Consider the following 18,278-nt stretch of genomic DNA (forward strand, 5'->3'; position numbering starts at 1 on the left):
GATTGCATCAATCTTGCTGGATTGCGGGATGGTCGTAACCATGGAAACGAGCAGTGTATAATGTGATGGAAAAATGAATCCAGCCAGCAAAGGAAACAATATGGACAATCACAATACATTAGTAAGTGCCTTGTATTAACTTTCTCTACATGATGAATGCTATTTGCTGAAAAGACACAACCCCTTTAACTTGCCCATAAGCCTCCATTATATCGATGGAAGCCAGAGGCGTGCTGTTTTGGAGTCCATTCAGTGGTATTTGCCAGGGGTTTTATAGCAAACAATAGCACAGCAGACTGTGGTATTCCATTCAGAGGCATCAAGTAACAAAAAACACACATTATACATTTTGAATACGGATGCTTATTGGTGACGGATAACACTAAACTTCCGGTAGCAGTATCATATAATTACAATCCTGCCCTGTGCTTTTAAGTGGCGTGAAACCAATTCACACTTCACATTGATGTCAGCACCTTGCTGATGAGTCAACTGTTATAAGTGGTGGTCTTGACCACAACGCAATAGTGTGAGGCCCCCGAAGCCTATGAAGTAGTATAATGGAGCAGGCGATCCCGATCATCGCTACCTCCTGTGTCAGGTTTTATGTGGAGCAATGACTTCCGCAGTATTCACACCACCTGTGCCAGGTGGTGACATGGAGCGGGAGTGAAGTACTTCCCCAGCACTACTAGGTGCAGTACAGTGGGGAGGGCATTATAAATAGATGAATAATGAGGACAGTGCTGGGGGGCATTATAATAATACAGGGGGCACCACTGGGGGTATTATAAATAAAGGGGCACTGCTGGGGGACATAATAATACAGGAGCCCTACTGGAGGCAGTACAGAGGGGAAAGCATTATAAATAAAGGGGGCACTGCTGGAGGACATCATAGTAATGCTAGGGAACATAATAAGGGGACACTACTGTGGGACATTATAATAATACAGGGGGCAGTCAGGGGTGCATCTCTAATTAGGCAATGTAAGGCGGTGGCCTCAGGCAGCACGGGGCTGCAATTTAGCCTCCAGCCCTGCATTCCTGCACAGCCTTGCAGACATCTTTGTGACTGAGTATTTGGGGATTAGTGTACATCGCCGTTTTATTGTGGTTTTTACCGCAATGTGCGGCAAAAACCACAACAAAACCACGATTTACATTGACCTCCTAGGCATAGATCAACATACCTTAATATGGATCTTTAGAATACAGTAATGGTAGGCTAAAGGACCTTTGATGATGTCATCATGTCACATGATCGCAGGTCCTTTAGCCACTAAAAGACACCAGAGGAGAAGGAGAAGAACGGAGAACCTGCAGCCTGTAAGTAAATAAATGTGTGTGTATGTGTGTACTTGTGTCAACATCTGCTTATTTTGTATATAGGAGATAGCACCAGTGTCCTAAATATCTGGACATGAATAGTAGTGTGTGTGTGTATATATATATATATATATATATATATATATATATATATAATTATATATATAATGATTATAATAATGAATACTGAGATACTGCTGATTATATATATATACACACACTCACCTAAAAAATTATTAGGAACACCTGTTCTATTTCTCATTAATGTAATTATCTAGTCAACCAATCACATGGCAGTTGCTTCAATGCATTTAGGGGTGTGGTCCTGGTCAAGAAAATCTCCTGAACTCCAAACTGAATGTCAGAATGGGAAAAAAAGGTGATTTAAGCAATTTTGAGCGTGGCATGGTTGTTGGTGCCAGACGGGCCGGTCTGAGTATTTCACAATCTGCTCAGTTACTGGGATTTTCACGCACAATCATTTCTAGGGTTTAAGAATGGTGTGAAAAGGGAAAAACATCCAGTATGCGGCAGTCCTGTGGGCAAAAATGCCTTGTGGATGCTAGAGGTCAGAGGAGAATGGGCCGACTGATTCAAGCTGATAGAAGAGCAACGTTGACTGAAATAACCTCTCGTTACAAGCATTATTATTATTTTACAGGGGCACTGCAGGGTGGAAGGGTGAGAGCATTATACACACTAGCACTATGGGGGGCATTATACATACTAGCACTACAGGGGGCATTGTAATAATGGTACACTACATTATACATACTGGCATTACACAGAGGAAGGGGGCAATATAATACAGGGGGGATCACCACTGGTGGCATTATAATACTGGTGGCACTGCAGCGGGGCTTTATAAATACTGGGGCTACTAAAGGGGGCCTTATTAATATTGTGGGCTCTGTAGGGTGGATAATAAATTGGCTTTAATACTGTGGGCTGTAAAGGGATGCCTTATAGAGGGTCCTTGTTACAGCTAGGGGCACTATAGGTGGACCTTATTTTTTACTGGGGGCACTATGGGGGCATTATTACTACTCGGATTACTGTGGGGGGCATTATTATTATAGAGCACAATATTGAGGGCATTACTACTAAAGGGAGCAGTCCTGGGAAGCAGTCTTACTATTGGGGCACTGCAGGGGCACTATTATTACTGAGGGCACTTCGGGAAAAATAGATACCATTGCTGAGATCTTCTATCTTCATTCAGCAGGACCTGCGATGTCATCGCAGGTCCTGAAGAAAGAAGAGGATACCGGCTGCGCGATCAAGTGGATGAGTTGAGTTTTTTAAATTATTTTTAACCCCTCAATGGCCATTCTATTTAGCATTCTATCTTAAGAATGCTATTATTTTCCGTTATAACCATGTTATAACGGAAAATAATAAAATCACCCGAACACCAAACCCGAACTCGAACTTCAGTGAAAAAGTCCAGGTACCCAAACTCGCAAAGTTCGGTATGAACCCGAACTTTGCAGTTCGGGTTCGCTCAACCCTACTAATGAGGCATTCTTGGAGAGCATTATCACAATTGGGGGCACTGTAGGGGGCACTATTACTAGTGAGTACACTGGGAGAGAATTATTACTATTGGTGGGATTTTGGGAGCACTTCGGAAACTATCGGTATGAGAATCAGGCATGGGGTGGGGGCGCCATTTTAGTTCTCACTTCAGGCAGCAGAAAAGTTAGAATCAGCCCAGGGCACATATTTTAACTGTATCTGCGTCCTAAGGACTCAGATACAGTTATGGACAGACAGGGAACTTATGCTGGGAATAGCGATTCCTTGCTGGCTGTCCTGATTGCAGCCCCCAAATATAACTTTTCTTGGAGTTTTGTTGATATTTTGTGGATGGTAATTGATTACAAATGTTGTGTCCCTGCAAATAAGTTCCTAGACCACAGGGCTGAAAACGTTAATATGTGTATGCTACTGCAGAGTTACTATTAGATTCAGGCCTGTAACTTTAAGCAATTATAAAAAATAATGTATAGATTTAAAGGGGTTTTCGAGGCTCCAGGTACTGAAGATCTTTCCTCAGGCTAGGTCATCAATATCAGATCAATTGGGGCCTGACAGCTGGCACCCCCACCGATCAGATGTTCCTTGCAGCCACCAACACCAGAACTACCACAGCGGACAGAGCTGGAAGCATAGCTCTATTCAAAGTGTAATGGCCATGCTGGGTTACCGCAGCTCCAATTCACTCCATGGGAGTGGGCTACAGAGGGCTGTAATGTCAAATATAGGTGCAACAAAATCACCTGCCCCCTGCCCTGATTGTCAGATGGCACCATGTAGTCATGGCCTTGGCTGCAACCATATCCTTATTTCTGTTTAATGTAAATAAAATGGTGTGCTCTTCATTACCAAATGCTGTGATAACATTAATAATAGCAAAAGTGAGAGCTGAAACATGCGAGTAGTCTGTGTATTACCTATTTAGGACCATGGGTCATTGATGTGTTTTAGAATAATGAATTTTATAAGTGTATATTAATTCTTATTTAATAGTGTAGCAATTTTTGTAGTCTAATATACACATAGTTGGTAAAAGCAAATAAATGTACCAAATCATCTAATTCCACCAAGTATAATGATACCAAATATGTTCCTGTTTTGGTTCTAAGCCTGGGCCCCTGACTTGGCATGTATCTGGCATCTGTACATGTGTGTTTAAAATAGCCGGGTACACTTTTTTTGGTTAAGTGTAAAATAAGTATAGGACAGCAACTGCAAAGATGGACTTGTGGGTTTGGGAGACCGACATTCTGCAAGCAGGCATATTATGTCATGGGCACTGGCATTCTGGATAGGGCATCCTTTTTATGAACTGTGCATGATAAAATATATAGAACACAAAAAACTTTTAGATAAAAGTAAAGAAAGCAGGATTTGTAGAAGCACCTTTTTTGCTCCATAGAGTGACTCAAGTAATTTGTCCTGGGCTTTCTCAAAACGAGAATCTAGACTGGAGGACATCTTCTGGACAAGGTTCCAGATCAGGTAATTGTTCAGTATACTGTAAGAGAAAGAGAATTAGTCTCACTGATAAAAAGCATTTATGAAAAGAAAGTGAACGAGAAAGTAGAACTCAGGAGTGGATTTATAAGAGGTAAGGTACTAATGCGCAGGGCAGTTTTAAACTGGGCATACACATAAAGACAGCAGCTATCTCGCCCAACCTCCATATGGAGTGAAGTAATAAGCCTCAAAAGGATCGGGTATGTTAAAATCTAACATGCCCAATCCTTGTTTTTTTCAGATATTTAGTTTTCAATCTTATCTGAATTAAAGGGAGACGGTCACCAGTTGGAAGAGAAGCGAGATCTCACGACACCACGCTTGGTCAGTTTTGCCACAGAGATTACTTTCCTCTGAATCTTCTTGGGCAGCATTGGATGCCAGGGGCGTAGCGTGGGGGGGGGGCCAGGGGGGCCGTTGCCCCGGGCGCCAAACTGCAGGGGGGCGCTCCGGCGCCGGCTGAAAAGTTTTTATATTGTGCGTTTTTTTCAGGACACGCAACGGCCGGCCAGAGTCTGAGGTAGAGAGATGTTTAGTGATATATATATAGTAATTATACAGAGGGTCCATTATATATCCTAATATTACAGAGGGGTCATTATATATAATAATTATACAGAGGGGCCATTTTATATATAATAATACAGAGGGGGCCATTATATATTATACAGAGGGGGCCATTATATATAATAATAACTAATAATAATAAAACTCTGCAGAGATGAGACGCGACTGAAAGAAGGTGTCATGGCGGTCTTATCTCCGAATGAAGACGCTGAGGAAAGTCTACATCACAGGAGACGTCACTGGATGGATGAGGTATGTGGTGCTGTATTATACTGTATATTTTGTAGTGATGTATGTAATGTCCAAACACATATTTGTTTCACGGTAGGGTTGGGGGGTGGATTGAGAATTTGGCCCACCCTGCCGCATCCTGGCCCCAGAGTTCAGGTCACACTGTGCGTGTTCTGAATTCTGGAGCCTCACACCCATCTACTACATTATCTGTACTTAGAGAGTTACCCCCATGTTATCTGTGGTGTTATATAGGACTGCTATATTATCTGTAAAAGGGGCGTGTCCACAGGTTGGGAGGGGGGGCGCAATAAATGGCTTGCCCCGGGTGCTGGCAACCCACGCTACGCCACTGTTGGATGCAGATGCTTGCTCCATAGCAGTTTCTATGGAAGTCCATACAACTTATTCAGGGGACCCCAAAATGTTTGTTGGAACCATCCCCATCCTCAACATTCTTGGATGAGGAGATGATATTTTGGAAGAAATAGAAGGCAAATACATTTCAACAGTTACATCCTGACTCTGAGGTGAATTCCCCTCAGAAACAACACATCATCTGAGGTATTGTGCAGCACGCCAGACCTGCAGGGTATAGCGAAGTGAGATCACGGTTATGGGCAATCGAGGGTTGCTCACTGTATTTGGAGAACCCTGGGCAGGCATGCAGCAGTGAAAGAGAGGTAGACACAGTTCCTCTGGGGCACACTCGGTATATGGGGACCAGGCCTGATGTTATGTGAGGTGCCCTGGATGTTACAGGTATTTTAAGTGCCTGGGGCAAGGTCCCTTTTGGATTCGTGACGCCAGTGCCGGTAACGGTGGCACACCGATTTTTTTTTAAATTTTTTTTTTAATATCTCTTTATTGAATTAAGAAATCACTTTGTACAGCAATGGATATCAGAACAATACAGTACAGAAAATTGCATCAAAGCATATTTATGCAGACAATTATGCAAAAAAAAATATATTTCTCAATTCACATTTTACCATTTTACTCCCCAACTCCCCTCCCTTCCCTCCACCCATGACCCCATCCCCCCCCACACCCCCCCCCCCCCCCCTTGGACACCAATCTAAGACTTTCGGTCTTGAAGTGACTACGGAACAAAGCCTCACCTCCCACACTCGCCAAAGAGCTGAATTAAAAGGCTAGTCTCCCTAACCTACCTGCAAGCTGAGCCTCTAAATACCACCCAGTAAGTTTGAATGGTGCTATGAGTTCCTGGATTTCAATATCAGAAAGTTGCTTTTCTATGAACCTCCTCCATTTTTTAATAAACTTTTCAACCAGGCGTTCCTTATCCTGTTCTACCTCCAGTCTCTCTAGGTAAAGAACATTTTTCATCATCCCTATGACCTCCTCCCACACTGGGACTTCCTTTTCTAGCCAGTGTCGTAGGAGAGATTTCTTAACTGACATCAATAAGAGATGTATACATGGTTTAGCAACCAACGACCCTATTTCCTCCTCCTGGTTTTTAGGTATGTAGTGGAATATGCATTGCTGTGGTGTGATACCCACCGTGTCCCCCCAAATGTCATCAATAGAATCTATAGCCTGCTTCCATAGCGGTTGCACTTTCGGGCATTCCCAAATGGAATGTAGTAAACCTGCTTTCGGGAGGCTACACTTAGGACATTCACGCAGATAATGGGCAGGAGCATCATGATAGGATAAATTAAAGGCATACGTTGCTCTATGCATGAGTCTTAATTGTGTCTCTCTCCACTGTTCATTATATGTTGCCCGTCTGACCAAATCCATGCCTTCTCTCATCTTTTTGGATATATTCGGGTCGGATAATTCATTCTCCCAAGGTTTAAAGGCCCCCTTTACCAAACCTATTGTCTGAATGCTATGGAGTCTACGTTGTAATTCAGAAAGGGGCATGTGAGAGCTATCATTGCCTAGCAAGGCCGAAAACCACGCTAACCTGTCAGAGTCACCAACAGAATTTGCCTGAGCGTTGCAGTAGCTTCTAATTTGCTGATAGGGAAGATAGTGAGCATCTTGAAAGCCAAATTGTGTTTTGACCTGGTCCCAATCTAGCCAACGGAGACCAGACGTTTGCAGTAGATCCTTGAGTCTCAGTATATTTTTTTCCCTCCACGTCTGGAACATACTATTCTCCCTACCTTGGGGAAACGCCGGCAGCGACCATAATGGTAATCTAGGTGACAAGTAATAAGGAAGACCATAGATTTTCCTAATCGCCTTCCACGCCATTATGGTGTCCTTCAATAAAATACACTGTCTTATTGACATCGGTATGTCTTTTAATCTAGAATGCAATAGGGCCTCTAGGTTTTCTCCCTCAGCTAACTCCCTTTCAAGTATAATCGCCGAATAAAAGCCCGTTCCCCACACCCAGTGACGCACATGTCTAAAAAGGGCCGCCAGGTTATAGTGGCGGATATTAGGTAATTGTAACCCCCCTTCATGTTTCAGCATCGTTAGTTTAGCATAGGCAATGCGAGGTCTCTTAGTTTTCCAGAGGAAACGATTAAAAGCTCTTTGCATCCTAGTTACATCAGTGTGTTTTAACAACAATGGAATAGTCTGGAGCGGATAAAGAAGCTTTGGAAAGCTTACCATTTTGATAAAGTGAGCCCTCCCACACAACGATAATGGAAGGTCCTGCCATTTTTCTAGTTCATTTTCTATTTTAAGGAAGAGGGGGGGATAATTCAGAGTATATAATGACGCAGGGGTGCGACCTATCTTAATACCCAAGTAAGTCAAATAATCCCTCCTAACCTCCAATCTGTTCTGAAAATATTTGGCTGCGGGAGACCGCTGATCTAGGAACAGCAACTGGCTTTTTTCCACGTTGACCTTATATCCCGTGGCCCTTCCATAGAGATTTAACCCCTCTAGAGTCCTCTCTAAATGGAGCTCCGGGGAACCAAAATATAGTAAGATGTCATCTGCAAAGCAACTAACTTTCAACACCTTGACCCCTATCTTAATGCCCTCAAAAGTATCAGATTTGATTAGCCATCTCGCCAAAGGCTCCATTGCTAAGTTGAAAAGTAACGGGGATAAGGGACAACCCTGCCTCGTTCCCTTCTCCAGCGTGATTGGTTTGGAAAGAAAGCCCGGTATATTCACACGCGCCTGGGGGTTATTATAGAGCGCTTTCAAGAAATTCCGGAAGCGTCCTGTAATGTTAACTCTGTCCAGAACCATATCCAACCATTGCCAGTTTACATTATCGAATGCCTTCTCGGCGTCTACTGCCAATAACGCTGGAGAAGGCCCGGTTTTAGGATCTCTATATTTACTCAAAACAGTTAGGACTTTACATACATTAGTTACAGCCGACCTACCTTTCATAAACCCTACCTGGTGTGAGCCAATTAGATTCGGTAAGCAAATGGCCAACCTATTGACCAATAGTTTCGCCATGATTTTAATATCCTGGTTAATCAGGGAGATTGGCCTATATGCACTGGGCTGAGTCAGATCTCTGCCCGGTTTCGGGAGGATTTTAATATAGGCCAATCTGCCCGAGTCAGGTAAATTACCTCCGGCCATAACATTGTTAAACAGTCTAGTCAACGTCGGGGAAAGTTCTGGGATCATGGCCTTGTAAAATTCCGCCGGGAATCCATCAGGACCCTGGGCTTTACAATTTAATAGCGATTTAATTGTCATCCCCAACTCTTCTTCACTAACGTCTTGACATAGCGTTTCCACCGCCTCAGTAGAAAGATGCGGCAAATCCACCCTGTCCAAAAGATCCCTTGCCTCCTGAGAGTGGGGGGGGTCTCCTGAATACAGTGTTTGGAAATAGTCTCCTAGTATCTCCACTATGTCCTTCGGTTGAGAGCATAGTTTTCCCGAACTGTCCTTTAATGGATGCAAGGCCATTTGTTTGACAAATGGGCGTGTTAGGTTAGCTAATAGCCGACCCGCTTTATTACCGACACAAAAAAACTTAGCTTTTTGGTAGTCTCCAAACCACTTTTCTTTTCTTTCCTGACAGTAATCAAAACTGTGCTTAGCCGTGACCCATAAAACTTTATTAGGGGCTGAGGGATTTTGCAGAAATTGAGTGTACATCTCCCGCACCTTTTGGGTAGCTTCCTCAAACTTTTTGCTGGCTTCCCTCTTCTTTCCTATCGAGTAAGACATAATTTGGCCCCTTAGAACTGCTTTAGCCGCGTCCCAGAATAAATTCTGATTCGATGCATGTTCCGCATTATCTTGTGAGTATTCCCACCACCACCCTTTCAGCTTATCTAAGAATTCCCTATCCTTGGTTAAATGTTGCGGCATTTTCCACGTATAATCTTGTCCCCTGGGGACTATGTCCATTATTTCCATAACCACTGGGGCATGGTCCGAGATTAACAAATCTGAAATTTCTACCGACTTGACTTTAGAAAGCATCCTCTGCGATGTCAGGAGATAGTCAATCCGGGACCATGATCCCCGGGCATGAGAAAAATGAGTGTACTCACGATCCACTGGATGATGGTATCTCCAGGTATCACAAAGGCCAGTATTTTGTATCAAAGGGAGCAACGTCTGGGTCTGATTCCGTGGAGTAACCCTGTCTAGGGCACCTCGATTTCTATCCTCCTGTTCGTTATGCACCCTATTAAAATCTCCCGCCACCAGTATCATCTGTGAGTCTTCTTCCAAAATGTCTTTCTCCAACGACTTGTAAAAGACAGTCTGAGAGGTGTTGGGGGCATAGACATTCTGTAGAACTATCTGACCTACTGGGGAATCCAGGTTTATTCGCATCCTTCTCCCCTGATTGTCAGTGGACATGGAGCGAATCTCGTACTGCAGACGTTTATGGAACAAAACCATGGTGCCCGCCTTTTTGTCCACTGATGGTGAACCTACTACCTGTCCCACCCATAATCTACGCATCCTAAAAAAATCAGCTTCTTCTAAATGGGTCTCCTGCAGGAATGCCACATCTACTTTGAGCTTTTTGAGATGGCGCAATACCGCCATACGTTTAGTGGGGGATCGTAGGCCCTTAACGTTCCACGTGACTACACGCATAATAATTTCACTGTACACGCGTTCTCTGCAGGAGAAGCCACCCAGAACAGATCAAGTACATATTGGTACCAAGGTAACTGCACCCCAACCACATTTAGATTAGTGTTCACCCTCCCCCCCCACCCAAAACCCCCCACCCAACCCCACAACATAGATAAAGCAAATAACGACTTCACTTTTTTCGCACATCTAACAGTGTAGCAGTTGTCACTACATTTTTCAAACATCATCAGCAATCTCTTATTATATACCGTTTCCCGGCCCTTACTCTTCGGCATAATCAATAAGTAATAACGCATTAACAAAAGTGAACCAAAAAGTCTAATGATATCTCACGTGACTCTCAAGGACGACCTTATCATATTTTAATGATACTTGGTGTTGTCCATATTCAACTCGGATCCGCTTCCAGATGTCCTGGTTCTGTGGATCTGGGCCCCAATCTCCCCAACTTCTGAGAGGCTCCTCTCCCTCTGGCCGAGGAAGTTGATCGCTGGGAGGATGGAAACATGAAATCCGAAAATAAGGGATCCGAATCCAGCATCCCCAATGCTTCTCCAGGCGAAAGGAACGTGTCAACCGTCCCATCCTGACGAAAAATTCTCAGGGTTGCAGGGTAAAGTAAGGCGAACCTGATCTTGTTGTGAGCAAGAGCGGAGCATACTTGCGAGAATTCCCTCCTGCGCTTGGCCACTTCTGCTGAGTAATCACTAAATAGGAGGATCTTGTTGCCCCTAATCGTTAAGGGCCTCACATTGCGTCGAAATTTCGCTAATATCGCTTCTTTAGCGGCATAGTTCAAGTATTTGGCTATAGCAGCTCTAGGTCTCATATTATTGGAACGCGCACCTGCTGAAATTTGCGGCCCCAAACGATGCGCCCTTTCCACTGTGCCGCGCAGTCCCAGTGCTTGTGGGATCTCCACCTTACAGATATCGACCAGTTGGTTCGGAGGAATCGATTCGGGAAGGCCGATGATCCGTAAGTTACTCCTCCTGGATCGATTCTCTAAATCGTCTAACTTCTCAGCCGTCGGCGCCATTTTGCTCCTGGCTTTCAGGTCGTCACCTGGCGGGAGTGATGTTCGTGGTTCCTTTTGAGAGCCGCCTCTGACAACAAACTTTTCCATAGGTGCTCCCTACAGTGGCAGGGAGATCTGGGGGTACCTATCGGTCCCGGTGTGCGGCGGTTTTCTAGAACTTCGGGCCGGTCGAACGGAGAGCCTTTCACTCACGTCCCTCCATGTGCGCGCCGGAACCGGAAGTCAGCACACCGATTTTATAGGAGGAATAAATGAGTACTCAGTGGATAAACCAAACGTTTCTTTACTTGATGAACACAGTCCAACTTTGTACATACAGTTATAGTTGATAGTGATGATAATGCAGTCCCTTGAACAATACTTCACAAGCAGGTAGACTTTAGATGGTGGCAGGTAGTAATCATGCAAGATACTTGGAGGACACAACGGTTAATGCTTTGCAGTGCAATGCTGCTCTATCCCCTTCAGCTATTCTAGCTGGCTGGATCCCAAGGCCCGGATGCCTAAATACTGGCTTTAATCCTTGGTATATAAATTCTCTCTCCAGTATTGACCCTTGCTCTTTACTTTATAGATCCTCTGCCCATCAGGTTACTTATCTGACTTGTATTATCCTTGCTTGGTTGGGAAGCTGCAGGTTTCTCCCAGGAGGTCCATTCCTACTACTGGGGTAATCTTCTGAGCTAACTGAGGCTCACTTGATCCGCAGGTAGGCTAGGATCCCTCTACTAGCCCCCTGGTAACAACTAGAAGCCTGGGCTGTCTAGCTGCATGTCAGGAGGAGGCCCTCAGCATATCACTGGCTGGTGCCTTCTAACTTGTCTCTGCAGACTCCTGACTCTGAACCCCCTCTCCCTGTCTGGGCCTGGACATTTATACTAGGGGCTCCCTATCTCCCTCTAGTGTCTGGGATGTCTAACTACACCCAACTAGGCCTGCTACTGCATCATACAGGGGAACATTGCATATAAAAACACATTAGAAAATACATTAAATGCACACTTAAATATAACATTACTGTCCCTTGTGAGTAGGAGTAACGCGCACACCAATTGACCCTTGTGTAGTGCCCACGCCAATCTAGTGGGACACTACATACCACCACGCTATAACGTTGCCCGACCTCGGCGCAACATGGAGGGGCCCTGCCCAGCTGGATACTGCACCTGAAAAAAGAGAAAATAATGCAAAGCAGGAAAAATACATCTACATTTGCAGAAAAACATTATATGTATAAATCAGGCAGTTCCACTGGCTTAGGAACAAGTGACGGTGAAAAGGGGCGTCGTTCTCTTCTCTCAGGATAGTGTGAGGGAACAGGGGCGCTGACCTGGCGCAGCGTAGCATTATTACCAGGATAGTTCATAAGTGCAAATTGTCCATAATAGAACAGCAGAAAAATGTAAACAATTTAAAAGTTCTTGGAGGCTCAAGGAACAAATATGAGTCCGTACCCAGGTTCCTTTCTTATTTTGAGTGAGTGTCTTTCACCAGCAAGGCAAGGTAGCAAATCACAGAGGCTCGCTTACAGTGGAGTCCATCTCTGGGCACATTTCTTTAAAAGAGCAATATCTCAGAGGCTCAGGTACTTTTGCGTCTATCACTGGGCACGTGTCCTTGGAATTCAGTTGCACAATAAAATGACAGCACATAAAAGATAGCCCACACTTTTCAAATGGCATAATATAAAAACAAGTGCTGTAATACCCTTAATCAACCTGGAAAGGGGGTTAAAGGGTTAAAGGTGCAACAAAAATAGGCACAACTTGGTGTGAGATCGTAGAAGCAGGCAGGAGGTCCTGTAAACAAGATGTTTTGCTGACATATTTATTTCAGTGGGTGACCACTACCACTGAGCCGTGGGTAACTGGCAGCAGCAACAAAGGACCAAAACAAAGGACTCCTGTCCTGAAAGGGTTAAATTTTCAGAAGTAATCCCTTGGCAAAGCAAACAAATCAAGGGCCTAGCAGGCTAATTCACAGGGACATATCATAATCACCTGGCTCTGCTGGCAAATGAGGCCGGTAATAATCCTCCACAGGCGGATGTGCCCACAACACGGTATTAGGGGGCAGCTGCAGCATGAAGGGACCCCTAATAGGTATTGGCCCCATAGGCCTAGGGGTGATGACAGTTGCTGACCGCACCGGTGCAGGGATAACAATTGCAGGTTGTGCTTGCCTAGGTACCGCCGCCGCAAGCGGTCCGGTGGGCTCTGCGCAGCAAGTCACAGGGTGAGAGGGCCTTCTTGGGGGCCTCAACGCAGCTGTGGTAGCAGAAGGTGGCCGGCCGGTAGGGACAGGTACCCTTACCTCTTCCTTCTTAGGTGGCGTCTGGATCCTGGCGGTGGCAATTCTGCGTAACTCCCGCAACTTTTCCTCCAGACGGACGATCTGGTCGTCTAGGCTCTCGGTCTCAGGATTGCTGTCCTCCGCTGTCGCCGCCGGCACTGGTACAGTAGATGGTGCATCGGACGCGGCCGCTGCAGGTCCGGTGGCGCATCAGGTCTCTTACCCTTCCGGATATTATCCAGGGTAACGCGGAGTCCTTTCAGATTCTCCATTTCTTGGATCGTTTTCTCCCGGCGAGGCAGCTCGGGGGATGGATAGGGACTCACCCATTTCTCCAACACGGTTGGCTGCCAAAATACGTTAAGGCCAATGAAAGAGCCCCGCTCTTGGAATGCGTGATGGGCCGGTTCTGGAGAGCGCGCTGGTTTGCACTCGCAGCCAGAGTAGTCCTCATCTGCCTCTCAGTCCTCCGGTTCTTTCTTGGGACGGGTCACGGCAGTAGCATATGGGCCTCGCAGGCCCTCGGCAGGGGTGAATTCCACTTCCTCTCCCTCGCGGAGGTTATGCATATGCTCGGAGAGGTAACCCCGCTTGACGGATCTCCGGTTTACGTATAAGTCTCTGCCGGTGGTATAGTCTTGTATGAAACCGTAGCCACGGTTCTTGTCGAAGGCCACAACCAACCCCTTTCTCCTTTCCAGGCGGGGTTGGGTGTCAGTGTGACGCTCGTGAACGGTCTTTGCCAGTTCTTCGTAGAATATCTTTGACTTGGTATTTTTCTTTATGGCGGCCTCCCGGATCTCTGCCATTAACGCTGACCACTTGAACGAGGGCTGGAAGAAGTCTCTCCAGGAGCCATAGTAGGTCTCCGGTTGCGTCCTCGGTGGTGGGCAGGCGGGTCTCTCCGGTCCCGGAGAGTAGGCCGGTGGAGCATCCTCTGGCTCTACACCAACATCGTCCATTTTTAACAAATCAGGCGCAGACATCCCAGCAGAGCAGTCTTCACTCTGCAACATGCTCGATCCTTCTCTGGAGAGCGACAGGATGGCGCCAATAAGTTCAGACAGATCCTCCCATTGCACTGGGAGGCCGCCCCCCAGGTACTCCAGTATGGGGGAGGCGGAGTCCATTTCTGCAGACATGCAAATGTCCAGACAGGGCGGTGGCGCCGACATTGAGCCTTTTCCCGCTCTTTTCAGCAAAAAGGCGCCAACTTTTACCGCCAATTCAGGATGAAGATGACGCAGCAGTAAATTCAAGCAAGCTCGGCGGCCATCTTTAGCAAAAACGCTGTCTATTCACTGACAGCAAGCGGTGGCTTAAACAAGCAGCAAATAGTCCAGAAAACACTATCTTCACACCGCTACTTAGGACAGTTCTTTGGGCCCAGCAATTTTCAATAAAACAATTAGGGCTTGTCACTTTAAGGCAGTCTTTAGCACACAGTTTTATATCCGCAATGGCGCAGGAATGTTCCGTAAATCCTGTTCGTGACGCCAATTTATGCAGCACGCCAGACCTGCAGGGTATAGCGAAGTGAGATCACGGTTATGGGCAATCGAGGGTTGCTCACTGTATTTGGAGAACCCTGGGCAGGCATGCAGCAGTGAAAGAGAGGTAGACACAGTTCCTCTGGGGCACACTCGGTATATGGGGACCAGGCCTGATGTTGTGTGAGGTGCCCTGGATGTTACAGGTATTTTAAGTGCCTGGGGCAAGGTCCCTTTTGGATTCGTGACGCCAGTGCCGGTAACGGTGGCACACCGATTTTATAGGAGGAATAACTGAGTACTCAGTGGATAAACCAAACGTTTCTTTACTTGATGAACACAGTCCAACTTTGTACATACAGTTATAGTTGATAGTGATGATAATGCAGTCCCTTGAACAATACTTCACAAGCAGGTAGACTTTAGATGGTGGCAGGTAGTAATCATGCAAGATACTTGGAGGACACAACGGTTAATGCTTTGCAGTGCAATGCTGCTCTATCCCCTTCAGCTATTCTAGCTGGCTGGATCCCAAGGCCCGGATGCCTAAATACTGGCTTTAATCCTTGGTATATCAATTCTCTCTCCAGTATTGACCCTTGCTCTTTACTTTATAGATCCTCTGCCCATCAGGTTACTTATCTGACTTGTATTATCCTTGCTTGGTTGGGAAGCTGCAGGTTTCTCCCAGGAGGTCCATTCCTACTACTGGGGTAATCTTCTGAGCTAACTGAGGCTCACTTGATCCGCAGGTAGGCTAGGATCCCTCTACTAGCCCCCTGGTAACAACTAGAAGCCTGGGCTGTCTAGCTGCATGTCAGGAGGAGGCCCTCAGCATATCACTGGCTGGTGCCTTCTAACTTGTCTCTGCAGACTCCTGACTCTGAACCCCCTCTCCCTGTCTGGGCCTGGACATTTATACTAGGGGCTCCCTATCTCCCTCTAGTGTCTGGGATGTCCAACTACACCCAACTAGGCCTGCTACTGCATCATACAGGGGAACATTGCATATAAAAACACATTAGAAAATACATTAAATGCACACTTAAATATAACATTACTGTCCCTTGTGAGTAGGAGTAACGCGCACACCAATTGACCCTTGTGTAGTGCCCACGCCAATCTAGTGGGACACTACATAGTGATATGGCGCATGAGGGTGTTTCTGAACAAATAAACATAAGACCTGCCCATGACAACAAAACTCATTCGAGTTCCACGTAATTTGCCTCACAGGATTTATTTTAACATAGCAGCTGTGGGTCTCAGTCTGAGGTGGACAGGGACTCAGAAATTGTAACATGCTCCACAGCATTGTATGAAAGGGTAAAATGGAGTGGGAGTGGGTCTGTCAAGTAGAACACTGCCATCAAAATGATTATATCAGTGATGGCCATATCTGAATCTTCTGAAGTACTTGTGCAGCTGGCCTTTCGTTCTTCTTAGGCTACATGCACACGACCGCAACACACGGGCACCAGCCGTGTGCATTCCGCATCACGGATCGCAGACCCATTCACTTGAATGGGTCCGCAATCACGGAGATGCGGAACGGAGGCACGGATCGGAACCTTACTGAAGCACTACGGAGTGCTTCCGTGGTGTTTCTGGCCATGCCATGCAATACTTTTTTGCGGTGCGGACCATCGGATGCGGATCGCGGACCCCATTCAAGTGAATGGGTCCGCGATCCGCATGCGGCTACCCCACGGTCTGTGCCCACGCATTGCCCCTAACGTTCGTGTGCATATAGCCTTAAAGAGGATGATTAAGTCAGTGCTCTGCCATCTATTACTAGAAAGTAATTTCCTAATGACTTTACTGACCAGACACTTAAAAATGTTCAATTCAAAGTAGCAGACACTGTAGGTCCATTACTATTTATCTTCGTAAAGGCAGAGCAGGAAAATGAGGTTCACAAACTGTGAAATCTTTACTTTCAGCAAAATAAGCTCTGCTAAATGTTGAGAATGACCTATTCTTTAAATAACATTTTTAGTCTAAACATATTTTTAAAGAATTTTTCATGATACTACAGTGCCTTGAAAAAGTATTCATATCCCTTAAACTTCCCACATTTTTCCACGTTACACTTACAAACTTAAATGTACTTTATTGGGATTTTATGTAATAGACCAACTCAAAGTAGCAAGTATGTAATGATACATGGTTTTCAAAAATTTTAAGAAAATAAAATCTGGAAAGTGTGGAGTGCATTTGTATTCAGCACCCCTAAGGCAATACTTTGTATTTTGGGGTATACCTCTATCAGCTTTGCACATTTAGAGGCTGAAATTTTTGCCTATTTTTCTTTGCAAAATAGTTCAAACTCAATCAGATTGAATGGACAGCATCTGTGAACAGCAATAACCAAGTCTTGCCACAGATTTGCAATGTGATTTAAGACTGGACTTTTACTGGGCCATTCTAATACATGAATATGCTTTGATCTAAACCATTTCATTGTAGTAGGAGATACCTGGCTGATCCAGTACTGGAGAGGGGGTGGCAGAGCCCTCCAGAACATATCAGCCAATAGTCTATCCAGCATAGCTGTGGGACTCAGCACATCAGGCTGTAGCCACTTTTGCAAAAGGTGGAGTGAGTCATAATACTGGGGTCTCGCGGGCTTAGCCGGCTTAAACTCCCACTGAAGTACCCGCTGGGCCCAGACCAACACATTCACCCCCAGTCTTGCCAAAATCACACACTTTACTTTTTGGTAATCGGCGGCTTGATCGTCCGGCAAGTCAAAATACACCCACTGGGACTCTGATGCCAGGAAAGGTGCGACAACCTCAGCCCACTGGTCTCAGGGCAGCTTTTCCCTGGTGGCCACTTTCTCGTACATTGCCAGGTAGGTTTTCGATGTCGTCTGCGGGTGACATCTAAGGGATTGCTGCACGGATTGCTTTCCGGGCATCGTGGACACTTGGGGTTGCTTCTGCTGTCTGCAAAACCATCACGTGTTGTAGCAGCAACTAGTTGGTCTCTTGCTGCTGCTTATTAGCCTCCCGTTGGTGCAGGTTGGTCTCTTGCTGCTGAAAAATAGCCTCCATGAGGGCCTTCACAACAGCCTCCATTTTGTCGTGGGGCACGGGTTGAAATACAGCTGGTTTAATGTACGACATACAACTGTGCCCAAAAACGCAAACTCAAAAATATATTGGCGTTCACGCCAGCCTCACTGCCATTGCCCGCATTCCTCTACCAATTGTGGGGATTCGCTATGGTAGTTAGGACTAGCGGATGCAG

General features: G+C 45.7%; 1 protein-coding gene across 3 annotated transcripts in view; it reads right to left on the reverse strand.

The window, feature by feature from the left end:
* The window catches only part of ECE2 (endothelin converting enzyme 2), a 134,594-nt gene that overhangs the window by 24,211 nt on the left and 92,105 nt on the right, over positions 1–18,278 (reverse strand). For all 3 annotated transcript variants that reach the window (XM_040426801.1, XM_040426800.1, XM_040426802.1), the window contains one exon: positions 4,254–4,368. In XM_040426801.1, the coding sequence (XP_040282735.1) occupies positions 4,254–4,368 (115 nt within the window). The remainder of the gene's footprint in view (positions 1–4,253; positions 4,369–18,278) is intronic.

Source organism: Bufo bufo, chromosome 4, assembly GCF_905171765.1.
Source record: "Bufo bufo chromosome 4, aBufBuf1.1, whole genome shotgun sequence".
NCBI lineage: Eukaryota > Metazoa > Chordata > Amphibia > Anura > Bufonidae > Bufo > Bufo bufo.